General features: G+C 33.1%; 1 protein-coding gene across 3 annotated transcripts; it reads right to left on the bottom strand.

The window, feature by feature from the left end:
* Positions 1-8,080: 8,080 nt before the first annotated feature.
* On the bottom strand, positions 8,081-13,496 carry LOC123673839 (protein halfway). 3 transcript variants are annotated; one of them, XM_045608549.1, is made up of 8 exons: positions 13,324-13,496; positions 12,235-12,493; positions 11,579-11,893; positions 10,525-10,685; positions 9,759-9,938; positions 9,536-9,694; positions 9,081-9,191; positions 8,081-8,478 (listed from the first exon to the last, which is right to left on the bottom strand). In XM_045608549.1, the coding sequence occupies exons 2-8, from the start codon at positions 12,473-12,475 to the stop codon at positions 8,200-8,202; spliced, it is 1,446 nt and encodes a 481-aa protein (XP_045464505.1). In that variant the 5' UTR covers positions 12,476-12,493; positions 13,324-13,496; the 3' UTR covers positions 8,081-8,199. The 3 variants fall into 3 exon arrangements, with proteins under 3 accessions (XP_045464505.1, XP_045464504.1, XP_045464502.1); XM_045608548.1 differs by having other exon boundaries at positions 12,235-12,475; positions 13,324-13,495; XM_045608546.1 differs by lacking the exon at positions 13,324-13,496 and adding an exon at positions 12,748-12,768.
* Positions 13,497-13,798: the final 302 nt, after the last annotated feature.

Raw genomic sequence — 13,798 nt, 5'->3', positions numbered from 1 at the left:
CGTAATGTTATACGACAGCAGATACATGGCTGTAATCGTTGTTTTAGGGTAAAGCCTAGAAATAATTATCCTCTGATGGCGAATTTGCCTGCTTCTAGAGTGAGTCCAACAAAAGTGTTTTCTCAAACGGGGGTAGATTACTTTGGACCATTCGAAATATCACTCGGTAAAAATAGAAAAACGCAAGTATATAAGGGATATGTTTGTTTGTTTATATGTATGAGCGTAAAAGCAGTTCATTTGGAACTCGTCAGTTCCTTATCTACAGATCATTTTTTGCAAGCCTTCAAACGGTTTCTATCTCGAAGGGGTACTTGTAATGTTCTGTATTCAGATAGGGGCACTAACTTTGTGGGTGCTAAAAAAGTTCTTCGCGAAATTAATGAATTTATTAATTCGGATCAGTTTATAACTTCTTTTCAAAGTGAATTAGCTTTGAATGGTATTGAGTGGAAATTTAATACGGCCGGGGCACCCCACATGGGCGGTTTGTGGGAGAGCAACGTTAAATCGGCTAAGAATCTGATCTATAAGGTAATAGGTACTCAGATACTAACTTTTGAAGAGTTCAGCACTCTTCTTACGCAGGTTGAAGCTTTATTAAATTCACGCCCTCTTTGTCGTTTGTCATCAGATTCAAGTGCACCGGAAGCATTAACACCTTCACATTTTTCGACAATGTCACCATTAAAATGTATTCCATCGCATGATTTGTCGGATATCAAGTTGAATAGGCTTGATCGTTTTCAACTGATTGACCGGATGGTTCAGGATTTCTGGAAGCGCTGGAAATTAGAGTATCTAACGACTTTACAAACTCGGGAGAAATGGCATTTGAAATGCTCAAATATTGAAGTTGGCACGGTTGTCATATTAAAGTGTGAAAATTCGCCACCACTGCATTGGCCATTGGCGTTGGTCACAGCGGTCCATCCCGGAAAAGATGGTATAGTACGTAATGTAACGCTAAAAACGAGTAAAGGTACCTATACACGACCTGTAGTAAAGGTATGTCCTTTACCGACCCAGTAGTCAGAAGAGTTGACTACTATATATATTTTTTTTTGGAGGTTAGTTTTTGTTTCTTTTTTGGTGGAATTTTTTTTAACAAGTGATGATTTTGACAAGTTCATTTATGAAAGGTATTTGATTTCAAAGTGACTGAAATCGAGTTTTCAGGGCGGGGGGTATGTTTTAGCCCTTTTTAAGTTATTATAATGTTTAGTTTTGGCAACGTCGCGGATTCTGGGAATTCGAGACGTATGTTTTGTCAGATTGAAGAAATGAGATGTATCGGCGGTCGGAAAGAATAGTTAAAGGTTGATAGTATAAAGTTTTCGGTGTTTAATATAGCGGTTTTGGTTTAATTAACGGACATTTTAAATATATTAGGATTACAGTTCATTAGAAGGTCAGTTTGCATTGTATAAGTCCCATTTTGTTCCATTTCAATCCTTACCCTGTTCCCTTACATCCTTATACAGTGCGGTGCTGTGTGGAAGCAAGAGAGCAGTTTATATTGGTAAGACAATTTATAACATCATTTTATTGGTTCAAATATAGGGAAAATGCAACACTGATAAATGTAGATATTTTCATTAGTATACCTAAAATCGAATAAAATTGCAATAAAAAAAGTAAAATACAAAGAAAAAGAAAAGTTTATCAAATTCGCGTTCTAACTCGAAATGATCTGATAAATAGAATCAAATTTTATTGTGCAGAAATGGGTCAGAAACGTTTTGAACTACGCAGGGTTCTAGATTCAGTAAGAAAACGATGTGTGAAATGTATTGAACAAGGCATGGGCGCCCGCAGGGGGGGGCCAGGGGGGGCCATGGCCCCCCCTGAGATTTTGGATGCCTCATTTTTCAACACAACACCCTCAATATTACTTTCTCAATTCAAAGGGCAAGGAAAAAAAGGAAAGTAATAGATTCACAACAATTTTCCGGTTTTCAATGGAATTACATACTATACATATAATCCATAATCGGCAGAGGTATTTTTTTAATTGAAAACTTTTTTAGGCGCGTTGAGCACTTCTTGGGTGAAGAAAAATCATGGAACCGAAAGCAGTCCAAGCGTGTCAATTTGTTTATAAATTCATCTTATACACTGTGTCCGTAACCGTTAAGTATGGAACAAAATTCATTTTTAGCTAAACAGACCATTTTAAGAAATAATCCTGAAACACGTCGATTTTTAATTTCAATTTAGCGTATATTAAAATAATAATCTAATATACAGGGTGGATCACTTTCGAGTAATGACGTCAGCATCATTTTTTTAATGGAACACCCCCATTTTGTCTCAATTTTCCGATTACTCTGGCTGAGCAGTTTCCAAAAATGTATCACATATTGATTCCAATTGGTACAGGGTGGACAAAAATACAATAGTTTTGTGTGTGCTCATAAAGTATTAGTTAAATTAACAATATTATCAAAAATACGGCAATTGGTTTGAATACAACACCCTGTAGTTTGTTACATTTTTAGATTAATAAAAATGTATGAAAATAAGAAATAATTTCTTTCATATTCTGTCTGCTAGACCACAAGTACCAAACATGTTTGGAAACAGCTCATTTTTATCAATCTAACCAATCAGCGCTAGACAATAAGTATTTTTGATAATATTGTTAATTTAACTACAGTCGCAGCCAAATATTTTGGCAAGAACTTGGTTGCGTACAAAACTGAAGGAGGAGCTAATAAACCGAAGCGTTCCATTCAGTAGCGTACATATAATGCATAACGAATTTCAAAGTGCATCATTCATAGATATATATCTTATTTTCTCAAATAAAAGTACCTGTTATAAATGTAAACTTTTTCCATCTTTTCTTATAATAAATGTATCTACTCTCAATTTCAAATATTATCTTCTGATATTTTTTTTCGTTATCTCGAATAATTCATTGCCGATTCAATATATTCACCACGCCACTGAGTTAAGCAGTCTCGAAATCAGAACCAATGCCGTAATAGTGCGAAGGAGATAGCATTATGTCTCTCTGCGCCTTAGATTTGCCATCTTATTTGGCGGCGACTGTAATAAAGAATATTATGCGTTATTTTATGAGCACACACGAAACTATTGTATTTTGTCCACCCTGTACCACTTTTAGTGATCTTTTGAAATTCAGAATAGAAGCTGGTGATAAATATAAATACAGAAATAGAAAAAACGGAATACTGATGTCGCCTACGACAATCATGGACGCCTTATCGTTTTTCAATAATTTTGCCCCCCCTGAGAAAAATTTCTGCGGGCGCCCATGGAACAAGGCGGTAAACATTCTGAACATTTGCTATAAGTTAATTGTTTAATTATTTATAACGAGTTTTTCCAGCATTTCGTCCTCTCTTAACTTTTTTCTTATAATATGTATTAATGAAATGCAGTTGATTCCTTTTACTCGACAGATAAATCAACAATTCTAGTGAGAGTACCGCCAAATTCAATCAGAGAAAACAACTGATTAAATTATTAAGAGTTTCAAAATGGAAGAAAATCAGGTTTGAATAATTTCTTATTTTTCGTTGTTAGGTATCGATTACTGGTTTCTGATTACTGATATCTATCACTGGTAATCTGTTACCTGCATCCGATTACTAGTAATCGGTTAACTTCATCCGATTACTAGTAATCGATAACTGGTATCCGATTGATGAAATGATTTAGTCATCCTCTTTGACACAAAGTTAGATAGAATCCTGTAATTAGCTACCCTCACTAAATCCTTGTTTGAGCTATTCTTCGCAGATGACACTACCGAGTCCTAGAAAAAAGTTCTTTTGGGAATATTTCACTAGGAGATTTTATATGGCCGGATCTGCTTCAAAATTTGATTAAATGACGAAATCACAACCCTTAGATTGAGGAAGCATCTTCGAAATTGGCTCGAGAAAGATTCGCCAAAGATATATTAACGGTTCTTTGATAATTGTTAGGAGAATATTTTTTTTTTTTTTTTTTTTTTTATTTATTTATTAAACGGCAAGCCAATTTACAATTAAACAGAAAGATACAAAGTAAAATACACGTGCACACATTAATGTAATCATAGGATGAAAAAAAAAATACCAAAAACAACAATTAGAGCCTTCCAACAGCTCTTCTAAAGGAAGCCAAGGGTGAATCAAACAGCTCAAGTTTGTTGCTGTGAGCGTTTGCTGATCTCATTGCCTTATTGAGAGACTCATTTTGTCCATAGTTTGTTCTGCAGAAAGGAATCTTGAAAATTTCACTATTTCTATTTCTTCTAACATTTACTGATAGCGGGACAAGTTCAACAATTTGAGGACAATCGATACAGCCATTGATAATCTTATGGAGGAACACCAGACCGATCTCCAATCTTCTATGTGTTAAGGTGTTCAAGTTCAGAGTTTCTAGCATTCGTGGGTAAAAGCATTCATCTCTATTCACTCTCAATCTATAGCCACAGTACCTCAAGAACTTATTTTGGGTACTCTCTAAGAGTTCAATATCAACTTTATAAAGTGGCGACCAAATGACAGAGTTATATTCAAGTATGGACCTCACTTGTGCACAATAGATAATCTTGAGAGAGTTGACAGACAGATCTCTTGCTGAACGGAGAGAAAAGCCTAACATTTTTCGCGCACGAGATGAGGTTTCAACTAAGTGATTCTTAAAGGTCATCTTTGAGTCGAAAATAACCCCCAAATCGTTGACTTTATTGCACACTGATAAATTGGTGCCTTTTATTTGGTAACTGTAATCAATAGTCTCAAAATTACGTGAAAAAGTTATTTTTTGACACTTAGCCAAGTTCAGTTTTAGCAAGTTAATGTCACACCATCTTGAAAGGTTATCTAAATCAGACTGCAAACTCCCAGCATCAGATATGGATTGAACCGTTCTAAACATCTTCAAATCATCAGCAAATAACAGAAAGGAACTATTGGTAATAACATCTGGAAGGTCACTAACAAACACATTAAACAACACCGGCCCCATATGAGATCCCTGGGGAACCCCAGAGGGGACCTTGATAGGGTCAGACAGTGAACTCCCGTACTTGACATATTGTACTCTATCACTTAAATAGGATTTAATCCACTCTAAGATACTTCCTTCAAATCCTATAGATTCGAGCTTTGCTAGTAATAAACCGTGATGCACCCTATCAAAAGCTTTAGAGAAGTCCGTATATATAGAATCCACCTGCAGTTTATTCTCCAATGCGCCAACAATATACCTCTGGTAGAGTAATAAATTTGTGGTTGTTGAACGACCTCTGCAGAAGCCATGTTGTCCGCCGGTAACAATGTTTTTGAGGTCCCAGGATAATTTTTTTGATATTAAACAGTCTAGCATCTTCGGCAACTCAGATTGATTACATATACCTCTATAGTTGGTAACATTATCACGAGACCCACTTTTGTGGATGGGTGTTATGAAACTGTGTTTCCAAGAATTGGGAAATATTCCTCTCTGAAGAGACAGATTAAACAAAGAGTGAATTGGTTTTGCTAAAGTAAAAATGCAATTTTTGATCAAATGTAAAGGGATCCCATCAGGGCCGTATGATAATTTATATGGAAGGGTGAGCACCAAATCGATAACTTCTTTAATCTCTACAGTGTAAGAGCAAATGTCAACAGCATTATCATGGGTGTAATGTGGTATCTGATTTACTATAGCATCATCATACACCGTCGAAAAATAGTCCGAGAAGAGATTAACTATCTCGTCAGAGCTTGAACCAGAAACACCATTATAAGTCACACAAGATGGTAGATTATATGTCTTTTTTTTATCGTTAACGAACTTCCAAAAATAGCGAGGATCGGATGCAATGCTGTCCTCGGTCTGCAAAATGTATTTACGATAGCAGGTATCACGCAAAATTTTGCATTGTTTCCTTAAATATTGAAACCGCTGATATGCCTCAAGATTGCCTCTTTTATATTCCCTATGAACCAATTTTTTCTCAGAAACCATCTGCTTCAATTCCCCACTGAACCAAGTTGGAAAGGTGGAAGTTTTGAAATACCTTAGAGGAACAAATTTTTGAATAGCTTCATTTAATACTTCATAAAACCTACTCAAGGAAAGATTGATGTCATTGTTCAACATGGAATTCCATTCAATGCTCGCAAAGAAATCGTTCATGAGTGTATAATCACTATTCCCAAAATCATAGTAGTACTCTCCAATTTTCAGATCAGGTATTTTTCTAACATTAATATCAAAGGCAATGGCAGAGTGGTGAATGCTATTTTGAAAAAGCGGGTCAGCAGGGTTATTAACAACTATATCATGGTAAGACGAAAACAACAGATCTAAGAATACATTCCTTGAGTTAGGAACAGAATTCACCTGGTAAAGGTTATGATAACTGAATGAATTAAGCAATATATTCGCATGGGAGTTATCGGGGCAGTCAGCACTGAGGCCAAGTTCATCGTTAAACCAAGTGGTATTCGATAAGTTATAATCCCCGCAGAGCAACAATTTATGATCAGGGTAGTTTTTTAAAATAGTGTCAACGGCGTTAACATGATTAATATAGTATTCAGCATTAGAGACTGGTGCGATATAAACACCACCGATAATAAGATGATCACCACCAAAAGAGAGCTTAACAAAAACCTGCTCAACATTATTGTTCACCAATTCGACGGATGTGGCAGATATTGAGTTCCTGACAGCTATAAGAACACCACCTCCACGTGTTTTCAACGAGTCAGTCAAATCCCTATCAAACCTGAAAACATCAAAATCCCTTAAACCTAATTCAGAATTATAAAAGTCTTTACTCAACCAAGTCTCCACCAATATTATAACATCATAAACCGAACACATAACAGCTTTCTGAAGATCCAGCAATTTTGTACGTAACCCACCAACATTTTGATAATAACAGCAAATTGGACTCCCATTTAGTTTTTTTGAATTATCTTAGTAATTTTGGGGACACCATTGAAGTATTTAACAACAACATTTTCTCCAGCTTTCCTTCTTACTTCCATTTCCTCCTTCAACTTATTCCATGTTTTAATTTGGAGCTGAGTTAAATCTGCATTGACTGATATGGCCTTTCCTCTAAGTATATCTTTTTTGGCTCTGATGACTTTATTGGCATCCTCAGCATCATTGAAAACAACTTTGAGAGCCCTGTGCCCATTTTTATTCGGTTTGCCAAGTCTCACCACTCTTAAAATGTTGAGGTCCTCATTGGTTAGTTCTAAGAATATTTCTTTAACTTTAATTAAGTCCGAAGCTCGATTCTGGGGCTCAGGTAAATTGAAGACCATTACGTTGTTCCTTCTCTTCTGACGTTCCTGGAGTTCGTTAATTATCTCATCTTCTGGCATGGTAGTGTTTGGACCAGTCTGGATGAGGACTTTAAGTTTTTTGACTTCTTCTTGGAGGTCATCAACCTTTTTAATTAGCTTTGGTACAAGTCTGATCCCCATCAAACAGTCTTCACAAAGGAATCTCAGGGTCCTCTTTCCTTTTAGGGCCATAACTTTTAATTCGCTGGCATTAAGGCCGGAGCATTCAATGTTAGCATGAACTGGGCGCTCACAGCTATCACATTGTAGAAAAGGATTGTTATCAGCAATATTGCATTTGAAACATGACATTATGGAATATTTTTATGGTACGCCACTGGTCCCACAAACTTAATCGCCGAGAACAACTTTTTATGGGTAATCACTATCTTATCCTTCAACACCGATTTCTCCTTTTTTCACCCTTCCTTGAATGTTTATTATCAGAACAAGAGCACTTAGAAATAAACTTTTTTTTTTTTACCAGTTTCTCTAATATTGAACCCAGAACAGAGCACCCTGCAATCATGATTTGACAGCAATGGAATTTTACTTGTGAGGTTTCTAAAATTCACGTCAGTAAATCAACTTTCCTGGCCAGTTAAAACAAAATATTCACTTGTGGACGACATTAGTTTTAAGAAATGAATTCCCAAATAGTGTATTTTATACTTAATAAACATTTTTCAACAAATTACTTTTTCAATTGCTTTTAATATAAAAACTTTCTTTTGGGACACATCGTATGAATGAATTATAATCAGTTTCAAATGTAAGAAATTTATTTCCTCAAATATGTATAAATAAGTATAAATAATGGCACAAAAGTTTGTATGATATTCATATCATCTACCTACTCCTTCAATAGTCCTTTGAATAATTTTTATTCGCATAACCAGTCACATGGCATTTTTGGCATCTTACTTGCAGGCCATGGCAAATATCCAGCAGTTTTGAAAATCCAATAATCATAAAAAACTTTGGCGATCAGTCCAACAAGCAAGATAATTTGAATAGTTATTATATAATGTACATAATCAGTCCAATCAGATGTGCTCTGACAGAGTGTGGAGGGGTTCAGATCCATTACTGGAGAATTAATGTTTTCACAAAAAATACCTTTGTAATCTGGGATTTGCTTTGCCTTTGTCAGTAGCAAATCCTGAAATTTAAAACTTGAATGTAATTAAATGACAAGATTGAAGAAACTGTTCAAAACACTATATCTTATATTTATTACGTAATTGTTATTATCATCCATCAGAGAAAATATTAAAATAATTATCTCTAGATAATGATATGCACCATTAAAAAGTCCAAAAGTGGAATAAAAAAAAGTTTACAAAAAATTTTTCTCTAAAACTGAAGGATCAATTGCCTGAATGATCCTCTAGTCTAAAGAATATGGTTTTATGAATAGTTAAGGAATTTTTTTTTATTTTTACATCAATTAAGACTTGATAATTTGTTGATGATGTTTTGGAGGATAAACTTGCATATTTCTTATTGCTCTTTTTGAACTATGAATACATATTATTGTATATCAAGAAAACAACAAGGACATACAAAATAAGCAATATAATTCAATATCAAAACACAAAACTCACTATAAAAAACATGAAAAATTTATCAGATTTCAGTAAAAAAAAGCATGACAAATAAAAATTATCAGAATTGTGAAAGTTTGGAGAATAATTAAAACAGAAATTTATTATGAGGTATGAAGATCTAATATTTTTCACTATTCTTTCTCAATACACTCACCTTCAAATTTTTCGCTGTGTTACAATCACAATGAATATAGTTTTTCTCCAAATAAACTGATCTCAAAAAATAATTCCTATCGAAAGCAATTGAAAACATATAGGGTGGCAACTGAAACAAAAAAGTATGTAACAAAAATAACTGTTATAACATGTCATTTCCAATAATGAGAGTCGTGGTCAACGCAAAATATTATTGTATGGTCAAAGATATTTCAGGGAAGGGAACTGAATTACATTCATCTCTGTTCCTGACATATCCAATCAAAATTTCAAGGTACTCGCAAAAATGTTTAAGATGGACGATATAAAAGTTAACGTAGCGAAAATATCAAAATATCAGGCATAAGAAAAAAATCGAAATCATTGGGGTGGGAACACAGAAAGTTTTGAAACTTGTTAAAGAGACCTAAAGATTCAAATTAATATATTGTTATTGCATTCAAATCCACTTACCGATTCAATTTTATTATTGCGTAAGCTGAGTGTTACAAAATTACTGATAAATTTAGAACCTTCAAGAGGCAGAACTGATGTAATTTGATTATTATCTGCATATAGTTCCCTGAGGTGTATATAGGAAGCGTCATTATTGACTGCTTCAATGGAAGTAATCTGAAAATAAGAAAAAAATTTTTGAGGAACAAAAAACAGTAATAAATGTAATGTATATACTAACATTGTTGTTTGTTATATTGAGGACGATTGTATTCGGTGGTAGTGGAGTTGGCATTTGGGTCAATCCTCTGTTAGAACAGTTCACGTCAATTGCAAATATAGGAGTTTTTCCAGGAATCAAATCAACCCTAGATGGTTCACATGTACAATTGGAGTTCATTTTGTTGCAATCCTTGCTCAGCTAAGCAAAAAAGGAAATTTGAAGAAAATTTTCAGTAGAACAGAACAAGAAAATACCAGTTGGTTTTAGCAAGTCAATTAAATTGAAGTTGTATCTTCTGGTAACAATACAACATTGGTACTAACTACCAACAAGATTAATTCTCCTTTAGTTCCACAAGGTTGTTCAGTAAGTGAAACCTATCTCTGTAATTGTAATGATTTTAATAACTTGAACAACCTTAGTATAACTGGAGTGTCCTGAAGAAGATGACAATCATCAAAATATCAACAGTATTGGGTTGAAAAATATGAAAGGAAACCAACACACCTATTATGTAGAAACAAATGATCAGTTGTCATCATCAGAAACTTTTAAATAGCCGGAATAACCAATTTGACATTCTGTTGCCACTCACAGGTTGACCAATAAAATATTCTCTGCTGCGAACAACCAATCATATTGATCATAAAGATAAAAGTTACGTAACCATTAGTTTCTGATGTTGAGAACGCCATTGTCAAAATAAATCTTCATATACGTGAATAAGAGTGTAGATACTTCACAACCTCTGTAAAATTCAGAGAGAACTTTGAATATTACATACCTCATGCAACCCTATAATTCTTATGAGTGGAAGATGCTCGGTTGAATTAAACCAGTGAAATGTTTTAGAACTGGAACAATTCGTTTCATTATAGTTGTTGAAAAATAGTTCTGCTCTCTTTAATGCATCTAGTACACTACTGCATAATATGAAAGGATTTGCTGCAAAATATGAAAATACATCTATTCGTCATTTTCTATTGAATTTATTGATATTACTAAACAGTGTTGAAAAATAAAACATAATACATTTCATGTTCAAATATAAAAAATTACAAAAAAATGGAAATATGATGGAACAATGAAAATTATGAACTTGATAAATCTGATAGCTCTACATGATCATGCTACCATAACTATAAATGGAGTACCACAATTAAAAAGAGGAAAATAAAATTTCCCAACTAAAACAAACACCAAAATATTTTATCAGATCTTTATAGAAATAAATAAACCTATCCCTGTGTAATTCTTAACAAAATCTTCGTGCACTTCTAATGCCTTAAGCATCCAATAGCCTTTAATTCTGACAACAAAATTGTAAACTAAAAAACTCTAGGTAAATATAATAGTACTTTACTCACTCTCCCTCTCGGTCCAATTCTTCTAAAAATGTTTATTAACACCCGAACCAACTTAGCAACTAGTTTACAACATATCAGCAAAAATTAGTACAGGATAAAATTTGTTGTTGAATGGTATTATTGCAATTATCAAACAATTATTCGAATCTAAAACAATTCAATAGATTCTAAATTGAACCAAACATTAAAAGATATTTGAAGTATTATAACTTTTGCTGAATATTTCAATTCTTTTTTACCCATTGAATAAAGCGATACAATGTTTTTTTGGTGAAATGTAGTATCAGAGTAAGATGTTTTGAAAATTTCATTGGGATTTCGAGATAAATGAATATTAATTGTTTATTTTTCATTGATACAATTTTTTTTTAATTTTTCAAAAATTTTAAATATTTTTTCATAAAATATCTAATGAAACATTGTGTGAAATTGTGACGTGAAACATGATTCAATTTCAATATTTATACTCACAAGAGATATCCAGAGTAACATTTCCTTCCTTTTTGAACCTAGGTACTTCTGATAAATTGTTATGAGAAAGATCCAAGTGAGACAGATTATAAAGATTAACAAGTGACCTCTCATCAAATCTACTTATACTATTGGATGACAGATTGAGGCAAGATATGAGGGTAAGCTTGGAAAATTCACCAGAAATTCTATTAATGTGTCCATCTGTTATTGTCATATACCTCAACCTCTTCCAAGTTGGCTGAGTCACATTCAAAATATCCAGGCTTGCATTTCTTACATGTAAGGCTTCAACAATACCATTGCCACTCACTCCTGGAATTATGTTTATATTATTTTATTTTCACCACCAAAGGACGGGTTCTGACCATAGACATACATATTATAATTCACACTAGTTGGAAAATAGTTTTTTGTATTAGTTTCGTTAATGTGATTTATGATGCAGTCTGCTCAATACTATCAATAGTTTTTCCCCAAAAAAAAGGTAAGTGAGAAAATTTGTGCACTGGCAACTGAACCCTAAACTCCAATTATAAATATTATTCAACAATGCTATTGTTCAATAAAGAAAAAATTATTCTCCGTATAAATAACTAATATACTCATATTTCTATTCATCTTATTAGGATAATTCCATTTAAAGGTCATTATACCTGCACAATCTAATCCTTCAATCAATTGAGAACTGGTAACATTGCAACATACGACAGCTCTTTCACAGTTTGGCAAATGATGACATCTGCACGGACTATCAGCACTTGGACAGAGTTTTGCAGATACATGAAAGCATTCATTTATATTGCAATGGTCCAAAGACGTATCTTCTTCTAAGCGGCTGAAGCATATTGGGAACAGGGTAAACAATATAATCAAAATAACTGAACTGAAATTCATCTGAAATAAAATAGGAATCTGAAATGAATGAATATTAAAATATAATTTCACAATTATATTTATTATCTATGAATAAGTTGAAGAGTTTCCTTCAAATTTGCACAAGTTGATGCCCAAATATCTTTAGTCCATTAGAATTCAATATAACCTGAAGAAACTAAGATTATAAAAGTGTACTATTTTCCCTAACTAGTAGTATGGGGAAGCATAGGAAGTGAGGTCTCAAAAATATCTCCAATAAAATATATACACTAAAAACTGAATTCAATTACCAACATTAAATTTCTATTTTATTAAAATATGGTAGGTATAAAAAGGAAACAAAACTGTTTCAGTCCATATCATGGAATGATTTAAAAATTAGTCCATTTTCAAAGAAATTTTACTGTAGAAGGCAGAATAAAACCACAAAAGCTGGGAAAAAAAATTAAGACTTTCAAAATGATATAATAGAGAATATTAAATCTGAAAAATGCAGATTTCTCCAATTACTTTGAGCTATTCAAAAAGTACGATTGACAATAAAAAAATCCAAGTTTTAAACAACAAAAGATATTTTTCATCGTCATTGAACTTAATGTTATCATTCGGAAAATAATCTACAACGTATAAAATATCATAATTAGGATTTCAATCAGAATCGAGTAGTCCAAATATGAAATGAAATAAATAAGTAAATAAAATATTCATAGATTATTCTTCATTAATTATATTTAAAGATTTATCAATAACCAAAACAGTAAAATTCAGCTTTTAGTAAAAATGTATTTGAGGTTAAAAATTCCTGTGAAACACCTTAAAAAACTAATGTGAATTATCAGCTCAGAAAAAATAATGAAAAGTAATACCTATTTACAAAATAAAATTAACGAAATCAAAAAAATCGAATACGAAAAATTATAAGTTTCAAAGGTCACTTGCGCACATAAAGTCATAGAGTAATATAGACGTGTTATTTGCTTGCGCATATCAAAAAACTACAAAACACTAATATAATATAGAAACAATGAACTGAAGAAAATTCTTCAGTTTACGGAATAGAAACCATACTGTCGGTACCATATAATATGAAATAGTTATTATATCACAACTTCAGTTGAGGCCGTTGAGGGGCATTAATCGAGTTGCCCTCTGTCCGCATCTTACGAAACTTTTTTTTCCGCGGCCCAACATAGATAGAATCCTGTAATTAGCTACCCTCACTAAATCCTTGTTTGAGCTATTCTTCGCAGATGACACTACCGAATCCTAGAAAAAAGTCCTTTTGGGAAAATTTTACTAGGAGATTTTATGGCAGGATCTGCTTCAAAATTTGATTAAATG

Source organism: Harmonia axyridis, chromosome 2 (genome assembly GCF_914767665.1).
Source record: "Harmonia axyridis chromosome 2, icHarAxyr1.1, whole genome shotgun sequence".
NCBI classification, from domain to species: domain Eukaryota; kingdom Metazoa; phylum Arthropoda; class Insecta; order Coleoptera; family Coccinellidae; genus Harmonia; species Harmonia axyridis.
The sequence above is the reverse complement of the archived record's forward strand: the minus strand, read 5'-3'. Positions and strand labels throughout refer to the sequence as shown.

Coding starts and splice junctions, on each gene's coding strand:
- LOC123673839 (XM_045608546.1), bottom strand. Junction 10,686..11,578: donor TGTTACTCTGGATATCTCTT/GTGAGTATAAAT, acceptor CATATTTTGCAG/CAAATCCTTTCATATTATGC. Junction 9,192..9,535: donor GCAATAATAAAATTGAATCG/GTAAGTGGATTT, acceptor TTTTTGTTTCAG/TTGCCACCCTATATGTTTTC.